The sequence below is a fragment of the Mauremys mutica genome, chromosome 19 (genome assembly GCF_020497125.1).
Source record: "Mauremys mutica isolate MM-2020 ecotype Southern chromosome 19, ASM2049712v1, whole genome shotgun sequence".
Lineage (NCBI taxonomy): Eukaryota > Metazoa > Chordata > Testudines > Geoemydidae > Mauremys > Mauremys mutica.
This window is the reverse complement of record NC_059090.1, coordinates 25,808,448-25,827,465: the sequence shown is the minus strand read 5'-3', so window position 1 is coordinate 25,827,465 and position 19,018 is coordinate 25,808,448. Positions and strand designations below refer to the sequence as shown.

Sequence of the window (19,018 nt, the reverse complement as noted above, 5' to 3'; positions counted from 1 at the left end):
TTACATGGACAATCATAAAAATGCCATTTCTTAACTGCTGGATTCTCCACTTTGCAACCTTAACATTCTTTATTTTTAAAAAATGTATCAAGCCTCTGACTAGACAGACAGACCCATGCAAACCACGATGCTCTAAGACAGAACCCTTCTCTAGGTCTCCCAGTGTGTTTGTGCTGGCTGGCGATTTAGGGGGGCAGGGACCAGGCCCCAGACAGTGCTGAGCATGCTGACAGCACTGAACAGTAGTTTATTTAGGAAATTCCTTTGTGAAGGAAAAGTGCCTGGAGTAACTTGACAAGAACAAAGAGTCAGGAGAAAGAGTGATCCCAGGATCTTCCCCTGCATTGCCGTCATGTCCATCACTCATCTGCGCTACGGCTCATCACTCCTATGGCGACGCACTACAGCCCACAGCTCCGGGGCAGGTGCTCTGGAAGCTGCTCTTTGGACATGACACCTTACAGCAGTACATGGGAATGTGTGGAGGATGCAGCAGGGACTCACCAGTCCCAGCACTTGTGATGAGCACAGGTAGTTTTCTTTTGTTCTGGAAATTTGGAAGGAACCCTGCTCTGAACAGCACCCCACAAGGCAGGAGTCTCAGGTGTCCAGCGGGTATGTCCCTAGTGGCAGGAGCAAACCGAGGTACAGAGACACTATTCCAGGAGATTTACCATCTGTGCACAGGCATTATGTATGGAGTACGATCATCTGGAGCCTCGGCTCCCAAAGTAGTGCGCACACAGGAACGGCTTCGCCCCTCTGGAGTGGGTCTTGGCCTGCAGTAACCTAAACAAATTAATCTTCTCCATTTACTAGCATAATTATAGGACATTACGGTTCCATGTCAAATTCCTCGTTTCCCCCATGATTTTAGATGGGACTGGCATAGCTGTAAGGTTCTCCACACCCAGTGCTCCTGTCCCATTCCCCACAGCGCCTCCTGCTGGGACAGGCTGGTTCTGAGGGAGCTGGGAGCGCTCTAGAGCCAGTGTTGCTCCGTTTCCTGCAGAGATTTGTAGTTCCAAAGCGAGCTTCGATTTCACTGTGACCAGCAGCTCAGAGACTCACAGTTACTATACAACCGAATACAATATTTTTTCATAAATTTAACGCCAGCATGTCTGTGTTTGGAAACTTTGAAAATCCATGTTGTATGGTTTACTGCACTGGAAAAGGTGCCAACAGAGTTTCAAAGGAAGGGAAGTGTATAACTGTTTCCTTTCAAATGCATTTTCCAATGGGATCCATTGAGGGAAAAGGCTGGAACTAACTAAAACATTATTAAAAACTGTTATGAAAAGAGACAGAGAGATGGAAAAAGATAGACAAAATGTCCAATACACAGCTGAGAGGGAGGGAGGGAGACAGGCAGTGAGAAAGGGGATATGGGCAGAAAGACACATTGGGTGGGGAAAATGGGGCGAGACAGAGTTTTATCTGGCAGTTCCCATTTGTGGTTTCATATTGTTGCAGATCAATTGATCAGGATTTCAGTGCTGCTGGCCCAGTGGCACAAGGAGAACCACAGAGTTGGCTGCAAGCATAGCCCTTGCGAACTGCTGACCTTCAGTTTTAAAACCAAAAATATTCTTTTGGAAACTGTTCCACCAGGTTCCACCCAAGGCTGCCAAGCAAAAACAAGCACTACTAACCTGAAATAACACCCTGCTCGGTTACACCAAGCAACAACCAGGACTAGTAAACTGAAGTAACACCCTGTTCTGAGTCACCCAGCACTACTAACCTAACATGACATAGTATGCAGGGGCTTGCCTCTTCCTTACTCCCTGACTGGATCAGTTCATTCACCAATCGCGGACACAAGCCACCGTGATGAATACACAGGATGCAGCCACTGCAATCCCAGACCCGGAATACCAAGTGGTGAGAAACAGTTCCAGCTCCACAGTGTAACACATGGCTAGAACCCGGGGTTCTTGCAAATGCGAAACAAAAACAAACCAAACCAAACCAATCTATAAAAACTCTCCCTGCAGTGGAGGCTCCTGTCCCGCAGGGCTGGGCCCGGCTCCCTGCTCCGGCTATTGCCACCTGGTGAACAGGGTTGCAGCACGGCCCACTCAAATTTGGTCTGGTTGCCCCATCTCACGACAGGAGCAGCCACTGCAGGGTGAGTGCAAGACGGGCTCACTTTGCAAGCCCCCCTCCAAGCCTTCCACCTCTGTGCTCTACTCATGGGCCAAGCTGAAAGACACAGAGAGGTCTGAATCACAGCCTGGGTCCAGAAAACCTGCCCCAAGCCTCACTGCTGCTGCCCTCCAGCACAGAACCAACCAGAAATGAAAGTATGGTATGTGAAATAGCCAAGTGCCCTGGCAGGCCACGAGGCAGCCAGGGTCCCAGCCCAGCACCAAGCCCTGGGAAGTGACATTGGGAACAGAGACGGAGCTCGGGTCTGCAGACCAGAGCTCTGCTGCTTAGCCAGGCTTCAAAGAGCCAGGATGGGAGTGGGCAGAACTTGGTGTGAGTCTGCAGAGCTCCAGGCCTGCAGTTCTTCGGGGTGTAGTAACCGTGGGCTGTAGCACACATGTCGAGGGATGAGGGGAAAAAATAAACAGACAGACAAAAGAATGAGGATGCTCTGCCAATTCCAATTGTGCAGCTTTTATTTTAAATGCTTATCAAGCTGAGAGAGAGCAGAGTTCTTGGAAAACAAGGTTTCCTTTCTTCCAATGCCAGCGTCAAACACCCTCAAGGACGGGTACAGCACAGGCGCTAGCAGCCTGCTGCACTCCCCACAGCACAGCCATGCAGTCCCGCCCGCCTGGGAAAGGAACAACCCTAGCAGTTCTGGTAAAAAGATCTCTGGGATTTTTGATTAATCTCCAATCTGGCTGGGTTCGAATTATGGCCAATTACCCACCAACACGTCTTGCTAATAAAATACATTTTTACAAGCCCTAATTACTGCTTTTGCTGAACGGCTCTACAGGAAACTGAGGACTGCAGATCTCCAGACAGCAGCAGACAGTAATGCTAGGCACCCATGAGTACACCAGGCAAGTAACTCAGACAAGACAGGCTGCCAAGGAAAGAGGCCCTGCTGCCCTGGCTAGAGTTTGAGGGACACCAGTTCCTGAACTGGGGCCCTGGATTAGCATCATACATAATGTTTTCTGTGGTCTCTCTGAGTTCCGCAGGCCTTGGTTACAGCACCAGCTGCCGGTGGCATCCAGAAAACCAGAGTGCTGGCCCCACCTCTCCACTGGGCGTTTGGAGACTCCGGCCAGCAGGGACATTCCATCTTGGAAATGGTTGCACAGGAGTGGCCTCAATAACGAGCAGCAGCCAGCAGTCACTCTCAGGCTGTGCCTGCACTGCCGCTCATCCCAGAACACTGAGCACAGACTGGGCGATGGATTCGCTCTAGGTCAGGACACCCCGCACTTTGGGTGTTGGGTGGGAGAATGCAACTGCTCAGCTCAACTCTGACCTCTGGCTCTTTCTGGTCGGGATACAGCTCAATGAAGGACACAGAATTAAATGCCAATAAAGCACATACAGAGAACTCCTTGGAACATATGAAGTTGACATTAGGGTAACTGGGCTAGAAAAACCCAGCTCCCAGGTAGATGTCAGTCTCCAATCAGTTACACACACATCTACTCTCCAATGCACCAAGCCCCCCAAGGATTCCCTTGGAATGAACACTGAGAAGGAGCCTTCAGGTGACTACAACCCCCAGGCAGACCCTGCTGGTGTGGATGTTCCACAACACACCAAGAAAGGGAAACTGCTGCTGTCTGTACAGTGCAAGCTAACTTTGGTACAGGGAACACCCTCAGTGGCAAGAACACAGCAGCAAAACCACTGGACCACAGCACACTCCCAACCCACACATTCTTGGTTCGCTGGAGTCTTTCTAGTCAGTGCTGCCATGCAGGTATCTGGGCTCAGCCGGGGAAAATGCAGCTCTGCTACATTGATTAATTTTTCTTTCTTAACCAGGATTACTTTAATTTTCAAGGCCTAATGGACTCCAGCTGTGATAGGAGGCAAAGCTGCTGTAGTAGAAAGGCAGACTCTGGGGCAAGCTTGAACAACACTCAAAACACACACAAAGACCTATAAAAAGGATGCACTACAGCGGGATATTTTTGGTCTTGACAATACTTCACTAAAAATACAACTTTGCTGATGCATCACTGCAGAAATATTCTCAGGGTCCATTCAGGAATGGTTTAAAGCATTTATTTTTGTTTCCTTTTGCAATGGTCAGAGAGGAGGGAGAAAATAGAAACTCATTGATAAGAGGAAACGAGAGAGACATGAAAAATTGAAAACTACCTAAAAGCTCATGGAGAGGTTTATTTTATTAGTTCTTAATAAATATCTTGCAGATTTCCTCAGGAAATACACCAGATCACATGTAAAATAGTTTGATACTGATGTCAACTGCATCAACATATGAAATCTATTAGGGTGAAGCCACAGCAGGGTGATCAGCCTGCTGAAAAACTGCACGGCACTGAGGCAAGGGGGGAGCGGGGGGGAATCTCACGGCCCTTCCAAATTCTTCGAGAGGTAAAAAAGTCAGCCAAGACGCAGAGAGAGAGAAAAAAAGATCCCACATCCTGCTTTGTGCTGCCAGCAATGTGAAGTGCCCAGAGATTAATTCTATGTCTGGCCTGGAAATGTGACTTTAAAGCATGGGGGGGTGGAGGGGGAAAGGAAAGAGAAGGCCAGGCTAACAGGGCCTGGCCCTGTGCCACTAACCCCCTCCCAAGCCATGTTTCAACGTAGACAGCAGTAAACCCCAACAGACAGCAGCTCCTCACACGGCCAGGGCCTCGCACCAGCTGCAGTGCGTCTAGCTGTGCGCAGCCCCAAGTGCAGATGGGCTGAGAGCATCACTTCCGCTTTGCCTACTTTTAAAGACACAAGCACATGTGGCAGAATTCTTCCCCTCTCCGCCATGGACCTTGTATCCTGGGGCCCCCGAGAAGGGCGAGGCAGGCTCCCAGCACCAACTGCGAGGTCTCCTCAGCCCCTGGCTCCCTAGGCCTCGCTCTGAAGGGTTTATGCTGTTCCCAATGTACATTTGGCAGCAGGGGCCTCCTTTCTGTGTCAGTGCCATTATCTGGAGAGCAGGATTTGCTTACGTAAGCCTCCCTGTCTCCATTCCGGCTCAGGCAGAGACACATCAGGAGTGCGCAGAGAGAGAATGCTGGGGAGATCCGCACTCTGAGCTCCCGGTAGGTACTGAGTAAGGTTAAAACAAAATCCCACCGCAGAGCCACAACTACCGGGTGTGTGAGAACAGCCAGCAAACTGCATTTCTCTCACTGGTTTGCATGTCCAGTTTCCCTCTGGCTGTTGTGTTGCCATCCAACATGGTGACAATCACTGCTTCCCCATCCCACACACAGCATGGCCCTGAGTACAGAGGGCTATGGAAACCTGCTGGCCCAATCCAATGCTCAGGGAGAACAATGAGGTCAGAAACACAAGGATGAAGGATACAGCAGGAGCTGCAGAAGGCTAGAGTGGGGTCAGAGCTTTGGGCCGAGCCAGAAGCTCACGGGAGGGTTGCTCTAGCCATAGCATTACCATTTGGAGAGAGTCACTTATCCCCTTTCCATGGCACTTACTGGCTTTCCCTAGATCATGTTAACCACAACCTCCGGGAATCACAGAGTGTTGAACATGACTCTGCAATCAGTGTAGACAGAGACTGTCGTGTTTAACACTGTGTCAGCAGGCTCAGGAGAAACTCTGCTGGGTTTATAGAGATTTACCCCTGATCAACTAACAGCATTAAACACAGCTTGTCCCAGTCTACACTCACTGCAAAGCTGGATTTAACATTGTGTTAGCAAACATGATTCCTCAAGGTTTTCTTGTGAAGAGAAGCCCACAGAATCATCACAGGCAGATCCAACACTGCCCTGCCACAGGACCAAGTGCAACACACACAGGGGTGCAGATGGCCTCCTCACCAAATGTGATGGAAGTAGGGGAGAGAACAGGTAGGCAAGAGTCTCCTTGTTGACCTGAGCCTGCGTAAGGAGCACCTTTCATTCTCAGACACGTGGCTTCCTGAAATATATGGATGGAAATATTCTGACTGTGCTCACTTTCCTTCCTTGGTCCCAGGCAGGACAAAGGCACTTTATACATCCCCGCCAACACAGCCCTCAGAGCTGTGCCAATGCTAACCCCCTTCGTGTACCTCGCATCTAGTTACCATGGGAATTGGTGCCTTACAAATGCAAGAAGAGATGAGACAGAACTGAGTGGGATTTGGTTCTTAAAGAAGGTGATGGGGGGTGAGCTGACAATGTCCGCTAGCCCACAGGGGACCGGGAAGGGCTAGGCTCACAGAGCTGGGACGCTGTTCTTGAGCCTGTGCAGGGCATGGTGACGCAGGGCCGGGGGCTTTCACTGCTTAAAGCTGGCAGGCCTTACAGAGCAGCTTGGCAAACGTCATCGAGATCATTACCACATCACAAAACATTGTAACGAGCCTCATTATACTATGTTCTCTAACATGGAATTAAATAAAAACATAGTCATTAACTCTCTGCTCCACAGAAACAGGAGGAAATCACAGGTGCAACACACAGTCAAGAGATATATTTAGACTATGAAACGTCTCCTTAAAAGTGAGAGGATTTCCTGTCAGGGTGCAAACCAGTCCTGCATCACCTCCAGTCCTCACTCTCCCAGCACAAGCACTCCCCTTTCTCCACAGCCCCACATAGAGGGTGAGGCACCGCAGAACAGCTGTACTGATCACCACTCTCGTCTCATAGTGCCTGGACTGAGGGATGCAGTGTCTATCAGAGCTCAGAATTTCCTGCCTTTAGTTTCATTTTACACAGCACATGCCCCTCACAGGGTCTCTCTGAAATGCCCAGAGTTCCTCCAGCTCCAGAAAATACATCACGAGGGAGGCACATCCCACAGCCAGTCTGGGCTCAGTGTCACACTAACAGCAGAAAAGCTCTCTAAACAGACTCAAGTTGCCACGGGATTTGTCCTAACCTGCACGCTCAGGCAGCGGAACCTGGGCTGCAACGCAGAGTCTAGCTTTGTGATTACAAATCCTTTCCCTCTGCTCGCTGCCCTGAAATGAGATCTAGGTCTCGCCCTCTCTCCTGAGCAGACAGTGAGGAAGTGCTTACGTCACAGGCAGGCCTGACAGAAGCCCCCAAAGAGTTCACCTAATAAGACTGCCCAACAGGGACCTTTGCTGCACAGCCCAGGCCTGGAGAATCTGACACCACGGCAGGCCCTCAGCACACACTGGAAACCTCTTCCTTCCCTTCACCAGGTCCTGCTCCATGCTCTGCTTCTGAAGCCAAAGTCTAGATTTCAGAAACCTGAAACTGCACATGGAAATTCCCTGCAGCATGCTGATTACTGCATCGCCTGCTGGCACTGGTGGCAAGGGGGGAAAGTCACATGACTTTATGGACACGTTACACTATGCAGTCTTGCATCAGAGGGTGGAAGTCAGAAGCTATGAGAATAATTCCAATTACGGTAAATAAATCCCCAAATATGTGAATCTGCCTTTTAAACAGGAAACCGAGGGGAATAAGCAAAGGAAGACTTTGGTCTAAATATTGCTGCCACCAGCCACAAGAGCTCAGGAGAGGCTTCTTCAGAAAGCGTGTTAGGACCACTGCAGCTTACCTGAGTTTTACTAATGTGTCTTGTGGCTGAGACCTATAGATTTCCCTCCCTGAAAGGGAAGGAGCTCCCAGCGTCCTGTCAAACCCCACCCTCACAGCTACCTGAGAGAGAGAAAACCCTAACAGTCTGCCAGCACTTCCAGCCATGCCTGCATCCCACAGGAGTCCAGCATCAGCTACAGCACAGCGTGAGACGGTTTCACAGACGTTCCTTCTCACAGCTCTGCCAATGCACCTCCAGCCTGACCTGCAGCACTCTATTATTCCAGAGCTAGGCTTCTCCTAAGCAGAAGGGGCAGGCCCATGGCCTACAGAAGGGACAGCGGGTGCTGTGGGTGCATATTTTCTCCTCAAGTGAACAGCACAGACACTAAGCAGATGTGTACAAAGGCCAAGGCACTGCTCAGATTGTAAATTCACTGGAGCAGGGACCTTCTTCCTGAACCGTGCTTAGCACAGTAGGGTCCTGGGTCCATGGCTGGGGCTGCTAGGTGCTGCTACTGTCCTCAATATTAGGCTGAGGATAAAACCTAACCCAACGTGCAAACTGCAATCCCCAGGTGCCCTTCAGTGCATACTCTTCCCAGCCCAATCTCCACAGCGAGCTCAGCACAGCTGGAGTCCAAAACAGACTGTGAACTGTCTGCAAGAGGCCCCCTTTCTCCTTTGGGCTAGGCCACAAGTCTGAGACGTTCCTGCCCCCGGCTCTGGGTTTGCAGCTCCCGGTCCAAGCACAGGGAGAAGGGGAGGGGGAAATGCAATGACTCTCTTCCCCAAAGCAGAGCTCTGAGAGTGTCATTTCAGACCCCTCACACACACATACTACGGACAGTAACACCCAGTCAGCCTTAAAGGGAAACAGCAGCGACCTACTCTAGAGGCATGTAAACCCTACCGTGTTGGGAGACCCAGTTAGAACAGGGGCATCCCGGCTATGGGTAAAACATGCAGTAGAGATGTGGCCAAGCTGGGCTTCAGACTGTGCAGAGAACCCAGTCCTCACCAAGCCTGGCCCGCCTGATCCAATCTCTGCTCTGATTTTCCTCTTGCTCCAGGTGCTCTACTATGGAAAACGCAGAGAACAGGATAGCTGAGCTTTACCACAGAGAGGGGGAATTAGGAGAAAGGGCTGAGCTCCACTTCCCAGCCAGGGCGATCACACCACTGCTTCTGCTAACTGGAGTCTGAGGTTTCATTAAGCCTCGTTTTAAACCTAATTTTAAAACTCCACCAAACCAAGGCTGCTGTCCACAGCAGTGTTTTATTTTTAAACCAGCTCGACTGCACCGGACCCCTTTGGGCTCAGCTCCCAGCACCTTCTGTGTGCTCCAATACGCACAATGTGGTTAGACCCTCACGAAAAGCCATTGAGATGCGGCTGCGCTAGATGAGCAGTAAGTGTTTCCGGCTGAGCCTTTTTTCCGATGCTGCAGTTAGCTCGTCAAGCAAAGCGTGATCCTGTGCGGGAAACCAAGCAAGTGCTGAAGAGATACTCGGAGACAGGCCCGGCTCTGCCGCCAAGGGTAGACACTGCTCGCCTTTCCAACATCTCAAGGGTTATTTTAAGGGTTCACAGGGCTAGCTCGCAAGTCAGAGCATTTGCGGTCACTAAAGCGAAGCACACAGTGCGCTCAGCACAGAGCCGCACATAGGAGCAGGATGGCAGGGAGCTGTCTGTTTGGTAACAGACTAAGTACATCATGAATTCAGTTGAGAATGATATGAATGATGTGCACAGATGCTGAACATGCACCTGGTGAAGAAGGGGGAGGGTCTCACACATACCTGGGGGCACAGATACTTTGCAATACCATACAGATTCCTTTCTCAGATTATGTCTTTCAGTGGACCTGGCAGGAACTGGTGCAGAGGAGTCTATGCACCAGACAGTTCTGCTAAGCATTAGCTTTTTCCGTTCCACATGTGCACAGCAGTGGCTAGAGGATGTGCAATGATGGCTTGCCATGCTGCTCCAGAGGCCCCCGGTGCACAGGGGTGGGACTCTCCTCAGCCGGCACTGCCACACCAGTGGGGGGAGGAGAGGAAGGGGGACCTTTGGGCCCATATGGGAGAGTGGGCCCAGGGTTGGGCCCATGTGAGCCAAGCCCTAGCCACAAACCAGTACGATTCTACATTAGGGACTGATCTCCTATAAGCTGCCCTAACGACCCTGTTCCCATGCTCCAAAGCCGCCTCGGTGGTGCGACTGCCGTCCAACCAGCAAGAGCCTTCGTGAATGGTCGGCAGGTCACACAGGTTAGTCACCACACCCCACTGACATTTCTTCTGATTAAAGTCTGGCCTGTCTTCCTGTTCATGAGCCCAAAGCACTAGCGCAGCAGCAGTACCAGCCCTGACTCTGCACTCCATTCCCCACATATGCTGGGGATGCACATGTGGCAACCCCCTCCCTTTCAGCCCGAGTTCCTCACAAACTCGAAAGAACAAATGCAACAGGACTGTGAGAGCCAGAAGGCATCCAGGTGCGGCAGCCTGATGCCTCACACCCAGAGCCAGGGAAATTTGCTGGGATTTCCGGGAAGTGTCTCTAGGGTGCCCTCTGCTGAGCCCCCAGGTTGGTGTGCATTTGTGTGGAATGCAGACCCATCGGGGAGAGGGGAAGTTATTCCGGGGGTGGCCTATGAATAACATCCAGTGATTTATAGGAAGTATAATCCAATAATACAGTAAAATAAAACAGTGTGTCTGAGATGGGTTTGATTCCAGGAATTATAAAACAAATTATTAAAGAGAGAGAGAGAGAAAAAAGCCCCCGAGAGGCCAGATTGGAGTAAATTGGGCACAGATGGGCTGAGAGGGGGTTTCTCTCCCCACCAACATGCCCCTGCTGCAAGCACGGCTTCAATTAGCCCTTTCAGAAACCAGAGTTTTATTTCCCCAAATTACAGAATTAAAAAAAATTAAAATTCTTGGAGTGTCTGTGGTTTGGATAAAGGGACCCAAACTTCCTTGCGAGTCACATGTGCAGATGGCTACCAAACTATTAAACATGGCCACCCCAAAAAGGTCCCTGCCCTTCCCTGGGAGCCCAGGATGGCCTCAAAGGTATCAGCAGCCACTGACAGCTTACACTAGACAGGGGCAGCAACTGCACAAGCTGCAGCCTTGGATCCTGCGTCCAGTTCTCTTTTCCCATCCCAGTCCAGGGTCTGCCCTAGCACTACATGGCTCTGATACGAGGCAGCAGCTGGGGCACACAGACCCTTCCTAACACCTCTTCCACAGGGGCGGCTGAGGGGCTGGCTCACTGGTTAGTGGGGGCTCCATCAGGAGAAAAGCCCCTGAGTGGGATTCTTGGCTCCACCTGGAGTCAAGTGAGATTCTGTTAATGGAAGCAATAGAACCAGTCCCAGTTCCAAGGGACAGGTAGCCTGACCCCAGGTCTGCTGCACCTTTGCTAGCACCGGTCCAGCTCCCTTGGTATGAACAGCGACGGGAGCCCTAAGGGGGAGGAGCCACACAGCCTAACCTGACTGCGAGCACAAGCAGCTGGTGGGGAAGTTTCGAAAAGATTTTCTAGTACAGACAGGGGTCTCGGAGGCCTGGAGATCAACAGGAGCAAAGGGAAGGCTCATGAGCCAACTAACCCTATGGGCAGCAGGTGCATTCCACAGCAGGAGCCCCAGGGCAGTGCAGGGAGCCTATGGATGAGTCCCCTCTCTGCCCCGGAGGCAGCCTACCTCCTGCTCTGAGCAGAGATCAGACAGCCTGCACCTGACAGAGACCACACCTGCGGGCATGTGCGCAGCCCAGCAGTGCAGAGGCTGTTGGGGAAGGCTGCTGAAGGGAATCACTCGTGATTTGCCACTCCCTTCGGTGACTGTGCTGATGATAATTAGGGAATGGTTTTAAGGTCTTTCAGCCTCCCCCATATACACAGATGCTGATCACCACAACACCCCCTCTTGCTGCTGTCCGTGCAAGTGCAACACACAGAAGGTGACTCATATGCTGGGAAATGGAAACATGCATCTTCCCACCAGCCATCACTGCAGTAAGCTCCCCTCAGCCCTCTGCCCACAGCAGCCCACACACCAGGGCGTGGAGCCAACGCCTCAGCTATGCACTGGGCACTTGGCAACAATGCAGCAAAAGCTCTTGCATACATTTAAAACTCCAGGCCCTTTGCTCTTCCTCAGCATCCAGCTCTTTGTACCTCTCAGTACCATGAAATCTGCTCCAAACTCACATGGGACTTTGCCAGCATCCGACATGTGCACACCCCGGAAATGTGAGGGATGTTTGGGCTGGCAACAAGCTCACGTTGACAACAGTATTTCTACCCCAGGAACGTGATCAGCAGTGGCCTAGGGTCTCAAACACGAGAGCCAAGCACAAGACCTCCGACAAACCCTCTAACATTGCTGAGTGTCAGGTGGGAACTGCAGCATCCTCCAATTCACAGTCACTGGTTCCAGGCACTCACTGCTGAGCCCCAAGCAGGAAAGGGGTTGGCTCCCTACAGAGACACGAGGCTGGGTGCAGCAGGCACCTACTCACTTAGGAGAGAGGGACCCTTAAGAACATTTGGGCTTATTTCACATAACGAGAGAAGAGACAGCCTCAGCTCCCTCCCCCTTTGCCTGCATCCCCTTGGAACTGGGCATGCAGCAGCCAAAGCTGGTGGTCTGAGTGCAGGACTGAGAGTCAAGACACCTGGATTTTAGCCACAGCTCTGCCTGTGCCTTGCAGCATGAGCTTGGCCGGGGCCCTTTCCTACTCTGTGCCTGTCCCTGCATCTGTAGCACAGGGATAAGGACAATGACCTGGCTCCCAGGGGGCTGAAAGGAGGCATTTGCTCATGTTTGTAAAGTACTTTGAAGCCGGGAAAGATAAACACTCCATCTGGTTTGCTGGCATCTAGCAGACTGGGCTCATGAGCCCAACCTAAGCAGCAGCACTTGTGACTCCGAAGGGGGCAGGTCCTTCTTAAGACAGGAAGATACCTGGGAAGCAGGCTGGGATGCAGCTATTTCTCCAGCACACCACTTCACCCAGTCAGCTCATCTCGTCCCCCTGTCACTTAGTCTGGCACTACAAGGAGCCAACTGCTCGCCGAGGAAAAGCTGAAATCACGAGCTTTTTGGGGCAGGGATCATGTCTCATTGTATCTGTAAGAACCCAGCACTCTGGCCACAACTGCAGTGCACCATCCAAGGGGGGCCCCCTTCCGAATCTAAACATCCAGCAGCTGGTGCTTTAAACGTCGGCTCTTCCTGCCCTGGGAGTGCAAGCCCAACCCCTCTGTCATTCCCTAGGGCTGCAAACAAACAGGCATTGGGGAAGAACTAGTCAGCTCAGCTGCACTCGGAATTCTCTGCAGAGCGCTTGAGGGAAGGGCACTCAGCCCCGGAGCCCCCTCTCAGGCTCAGGGAGAACACTGGCTTTAGAGACAGCCACTTGTTCAATAGACTCAAGGCTAGAAGCCAACACACCTAGCCCAAGAGTGAATGGAGGAGGCGCAAGGAGAGAAGCAACCATACTCCATCTGGACACACCAGCTGGCTCTGCCTGGGGCGAGGCTCCTTTCCTGGCCCTTCAGTTACCGCCTCCAGCAGCTCCCTCCAAAGAGGCTCAGCAATGAGCTCAGCAGTCTCAGGCTCAGCAGTCACTGGGCTGGGTATGCTCCCCCAGAGCTGCTCCTTTAATGCCACGGATGATGCCTCCGGAGAGGAGCTGGCTTCAGGCCTGCCTCTAAGTGCGGGGCCTGAGACAGATGCTGGGAAAGCATGTCAGGAAATCACTCGGCAGTCATTCATTCCTAGGGACAGGCTCTAAGTGAGGACTGCGCATCCTCCTCCTCCACAACTCTTCTACCCAACTCCAGGAAGACACCTCCAAGCTTTTCCCCACTCAGAACAGAGCAGCGCTTTCTGGGGAGAGGCCCTGAGATCCTGGCCTCAGGGCCCTTTCTACTGCCTTCCACACAGCAGGCATTCAAAGACAGCTCTGCCTCCCTGAAGGCTGCTCGGTCAGTATCCCTCCCCTGCTCTTCTCCAGCCACATGGATTTAATCACTCGCCACACAGAGCAGGGCAAAACTCCCCAGCCCCCCTCCTTGACAACACTTGGTACCTTTGGGCTGGGAGTTGTACACCGCAAACATGTTGATAGCCATGAGCTGCAGCATGCGGGTGCTTCCAATGGGAGGGGGGCTGTGCTTCAGCAGCACCTGGAACTCCCTCAGCACCTCCTCTGTCACTGAAGGGAACGTCTCCATCCTGCAGACAGAAAGAGAACAACAGGAATGCTTGCACCAAGGCCTTGGGGCACAGTGAGGAGAGACCCTCACAGCTCTTGCATGTCTGAGATAGCCACCCCACCCATCAGCTGCAGGGGAGCAGCAGCCCATGGAGTGCTGGAGCTGGCAGACAGAATGGAGAAGTCAGCCTGACCCACACCCATGGAGTCGGGGGCAACTGACTTTGTAAACATCATCTGTTTAAGAGGAAAGTGCTCCCAGTGTGTGGGCCCCAGTCATATGGCAGGCAGTGAGGGCCCTCCACATTACCCAGCACCAGAACACTGGCACTGTGTCTCATCTGTGAGAGCCCCAACTTGGCCCCGGGAGAGGGATGTGGGGTCCCCTGCAGATTAACAATGTCTCATTTAGATGCTGGTAGTCACTGTATGAAAACCAGTGTCAAAACCACAGCTGTTTCCTGAAACATACACAGCTACTATCACTCATCAAGAGGGACCAGCCACCAGATGCAATGCCACAGCTTTGAGCAAGGCGTCCTTTCAACACCAAAGGCCTTAGCAGTTACAGGCACCTTCATCCAAGGAAACCCAACACATTTACGCTGCTCTTCATTTAGTATCACTCTTTATATAGTCCCAAAAGGGTGCTAGCTATTCTACAGCCCGGAGTCAGAGCGATCCCTGCCTCCACAGGCTTCACAGACTAATGGCAGACAGGTTCTCCCAGTCTCTGCTCAGACCAGCAGTGCTGCCTCGTCTCTGCTTCGTCAGGGGGTGCCTACTAGAGGGTGTTTTCAGAGATTCCGAAGCCACTGTGCCCATTTAGCCTGAGCCCCTCTATAACACAGGCCAGAGAACTTCCTCACACTAACGCCTTGATTTAAAGATTGCCAGGGATGGAGAATCCACCACAACCCTTGGTCAGTTGCTCCAGTGGTTAACTACTCTCACCTTCAAAACTTTACACTTTATTTCCAGGCTCAATTTCTCTACTTTCAGCCTCCAGCTATTGGATCGGGTTAGACCAGCGGGTCTCAACCCGCGGGCTGCATGTGGCCCAATTAGCACACAGCTGCGGCCCAGCTGTGTGCTAAAAAAATTCAAAATGTGCCGCTCTGGTCTGGCAGGGAGCAGGGCTGGCTGAGGGGGAGCCAGCCTACTGCAGCCTGCATCTGTGCTCCTGCCAGCAGAGGGCTGGTGAGGGCCATAGGGCAGGAGAGTGGGGGAGGCTCTGGGAACTAAGGGGTTTGCCCCAGGTTTTAGGTGGGGCTCTGCTCCTGGCCCCCCTCCTGGCTGCCAGCCCTGCCAGAAGCTCCACTACTGGCCCGGTGCTGGGGGTCCCTGCTCCTGCCCAGCCCCAGAGTCCGGGTCTGGGTCTCTGCTCCTGCCCGGCCCCAGGGTCCGGGTCCAGGTCCCTGCTCCTGCCCGGCCCAGGGTCCAGGTCCCTGCTCCTGCCCGGCCCAGGGTCCGGGTCCGGGTCCCTGCTCCTGCCCGGCCCCAGGGTCCGGGTCTGGGTCTCTGCTCCTGCCCGGCCCCAGGGTCCGGGTCTAGGTCCCTGCTCCTGCCCGGCCCAGGGTCCGGGTCTGGGTCCCTGCTCCTGCCTGGCCCCGCGCCCCAGGGTCCGGGTCTGGGTCTCTGCTCCTGCCCGGCCCCAGGGTCCGGGTCTAGGTCCCTGCTCCTGCCCGGCCCCAGGGTCCGGGTCTGGGTCTCTGCTCCTGCCTGGCCCCAGGGTCCAGGTCCGGGTCACTGCTCCTGCCCGGCCCAGGGTCCGGGTCTGGGTCCCTGCTCCTGCCTGGCCCCGCGCCCCAGGGTCCGGGTCTGGGTCCCTGCTCCTGCCCGGCCCCGCGCCCCAGGGTCCGGGTCACTGCTCCTGCCTGGCCCCAGGGTCCGGGTCTGGGTCCCTGCTCCTGCCTGGCCCCGCGCCCCGGGGTCCGGGTCTGGGTCCCTGCTCCTGCCCAGCCCCGCACCCCGGGGTCCTGGTCCCTGCTCCTGCCCGGCCCCACGGTCCGGGTCCAGGTCCCTGCTCCTGCCCAGCTCCAGGGTCTGGGTCCCTGCTCCTGCCCGGCCCCATGCCCCGGGGTCCGGGTCCAGGTCCCTGCTCCTGCCCGGCCCCACGGTCCGGGTCCCTGCTCCTGCCCGGCTCTGCGCCACGGGTCCCATTCAGCCCCGTGCAGCAGGATTTGGGTCTGGCTGCCTGGACTGCACCCAGGGCTCCACACCTGGCCCTGCTCTGGGCGGGGTGCTGGTCATAGGCCACTATGGGCGGTTTTAGGGTGGAGGGGGCTGTCGTTCTCAACTTGCGCCCCACTTAACACACTGTGGGCCGCATTAACAAGTTGAGAACCACTGGGTTAGACCTTTCCCTGCAACACCGAAAGCCCCTTAGTAAATATTTGTACCGGTTGTAGGCACTTATAGACTGTAATCAAATCACCTCTTAACCTTCTTTTTGCTGAACAAAACAGATTGAGCTCCTTGAGTCTAACACTGCAAGGCAGGTTTTCTAATCCTTCTAATCAGTCTCATGGCTCTTCTCTGACCCCTCTCCAATTTATCAGCAACCTTCTTGAACTGTGGGCACCAAAACTGGACATAGTATTCCACTAGCACCAAACACAGAGGTCAAATAACCTCTCTGCTCCTTGAGATTCCCATTTGTGCTCCCAAAAGCATCACATTAGTCCTTTTGGCCAAAACTTCACATGGGGAGCTCATGTTCAGCTGATTATCCACCACAACTCCAAAATCTTTTTCAGTCACTGTTTCCCAGAGTGCCCCTTCCTTTAAGTATGGCCTGCACTCTTTGGTCCTAGATGTGTACTTTGACACTTAGCCATATTGAAATGCACATTGTCTGCTTGTGCCTAGTTTACCAAGCACTCCAGATCTTTCTGTATCAGTGACCTGTCCTCCTCATTGTTCACCACTACCACAATTTTTGTGTCATCTGCAAACTTTATCAGTGATGATTTTATCTTTTCATTCTGCTCATTGATAAAAATGTTAAATAGCGTAGGGCCAAGAACAGATCCCTGAGGAATTCAGTAGAAACACACCTGCTCAGTGATGATGATTCCCTGTTTACAGTTCAGACCTGTCAGTTAGCCAGCTTTTAATCCATTTAATATGGGCCAATTATATATATTTCTAGTGTTTTTAATCAAAATGTCATGTGGTACCAAGCCAAACCCCAGACAGTAGTTTAAGTATATTACATCAACACTGTTACCTTTATCAACCAAACATGTAATTTCATCAAAAAAAAGATATCAAGTTAGTTTGACAGATCCTATTTTCCATAAACCCATGTTCATTTTGTTAATTACATTACTTTCCTTTAATTATTTATTAACTGAGTCCTGTATCAACTGCTCCATTATCTTCCCTGGGATCAGTGTCGGGCTGACAGGTCTATAATGACATGCTCACCCTGTTTACCCTTTTTCAATATTGGTACAACATTACCTTTCTTCTAGTCTCCTGGAATTTCTCCAGTGCTCCAGGACTTACTGAGAATCAACATTAATGGTCCAGTGAGCTCCTCAGCCAGCTCTTTTAAAGCTCTTCAGTGAACGTTATCTGAACCTGCTGATTTAAAAATGTCTAACTTCACTAGCTTCTGTTAACATCCTCCAGAGATACTAGTGGACTGGAAAGAGTGTTACTCCCACCCTTACTTCTGAACTCCCCCAGCAAAGCCCACAACTGTTCTAGCAAGTGGTTCTGTCCTGGTGAAGAGCCAATGCCAGGGCAGTGTGCTGGGATGACCACCAGCTCCAGTCAGCAGTGGCACAAGGCTCCAGTGTGCCCTTCCAGAGGTGCACAGCAAAGCTGAAATCCATCCTGGGAAAAGCAGGGGCAGCCTCAGTGTTAGAGCAGTTGAGTGCAGGGGCCTCCAGGACATGCCCAGTTGTCACACTCAGCAAACGTAGTGATTTCCTTTATCCTTCCCCACACAGATTCAGACCTTGCAATGTGAGAAGGCTCCAGACTGGATGAATGGGATGCTCCTGGTAACCCACAAGGACAATGTTTTTGGGCTTCCGCAACATCCTTTCAGGCTGGTTGGATCATCATTGGGCCCTATCAAATTCATGGCCCATTTTGGTCAATTTCACGGTCATAGGATTTTTAAAGTTGTAAATTTCATGATTTCAGCTATTTAAATCAGAAATTTCACAGTGTTGTAATTGTAGGGGTCCTGACCTAAAAAGGAGTTTTGTGGGGGTGGGGGTGTCGCAAGGTTATTGTAGGGGGGGTTGCAGTACTGCTACCCTTACTTCTGCAATGCTTCTGGCAGGGTGCTGCCTTCAGAGCTAGGCGCCGGCCAACAACCGCCACTCTCTGACCACCCAGCTCTGAAGCTGGCAATACTACAACGCCCCTAAAATAACCTTGCAAGCCCCCCGCAACTCCCTTTGGGTCAGGACCCCCAATTTCATGGGTACCGCATTTCAAGAAAGATGTGGAGAAATTGGAGAAGGTCCAGAGAAGAGCAACGAGAATGATTAAAGGTCTTGAGAACATGACCTATGAAGGAGGCTGAAAGAATTGGGTTTGTTTAGTTTGGAAAGAGAAGACTGAGAGGGGACATGAGAGCAGTTTTCAGGTATCTCAAAGGGTGTCATAAGGAGGTGGGAGAAAACTTGTTCACCTTCGCCTCTAAGGATAGAACAAGAAGCAATGGGCTTAAACTGCAGCCAGGGAGGTTTAGGTTGGACATTAGGAAAAAGTTCCTAACTGTCAGGGTGGTTAAACACTAGAATAAACTGCCTACGGAGGCTGTGGAATCTCCATCTCTGGAGATATTTAAGAGTAGGTTAGAGAAATGTCTATCAGGGATGGTCTAGACAGTATTTGGTCCTGCCATGAGGGCAGGGGACTAGACTCAATGACCTCTCAAGGTCCCTTCCAGTCCTAGAATCTATGAATCTATGAATTTGGGAAACGCTGGTCTCCCCCGTGAAATCTGTATAAAAGCACACAGTGTAAAATCATCACAGATCCAACAACATCCTCTGAGTGCAATCTGCTCTACTTTTAAAGTCTGTGCTTCACGGTGCCTTTTAAAACCCAGTGCAACTCAGCGGCAGGACAGCCCATGCCCTCCGCACTGTCTGCGAAAGCAG

General features: G+C 52.1%; 1 protein-coding gene across 8 annotated transcripts in view; it reads right to left on the bottom strand.

Moving 5' to 3' along the window:
- The window catches only part of SMG6 (SMG6 nonsense mediated mRNA decay factor), a 143,250-nt gene that overhangs the window by 83,139 nt on the left and 41,093 nt on the right, over nt 1-19,018 (bottom strand). For all 8 annotated transcript variants that reach the window (XM_044994260.1, XM_044994256.1, XM_044994257.1 and 5 more), the window contains exon 10: nt 13,761-13,906. In XM_044994260.1, coding sequence (XP_044850195.1) covers nt 13,761-13,906 — 146 coding nt within the window. The remainder of the gene's footprint in view (nt 1-13,760; nt 13,907-19,018) is intronic.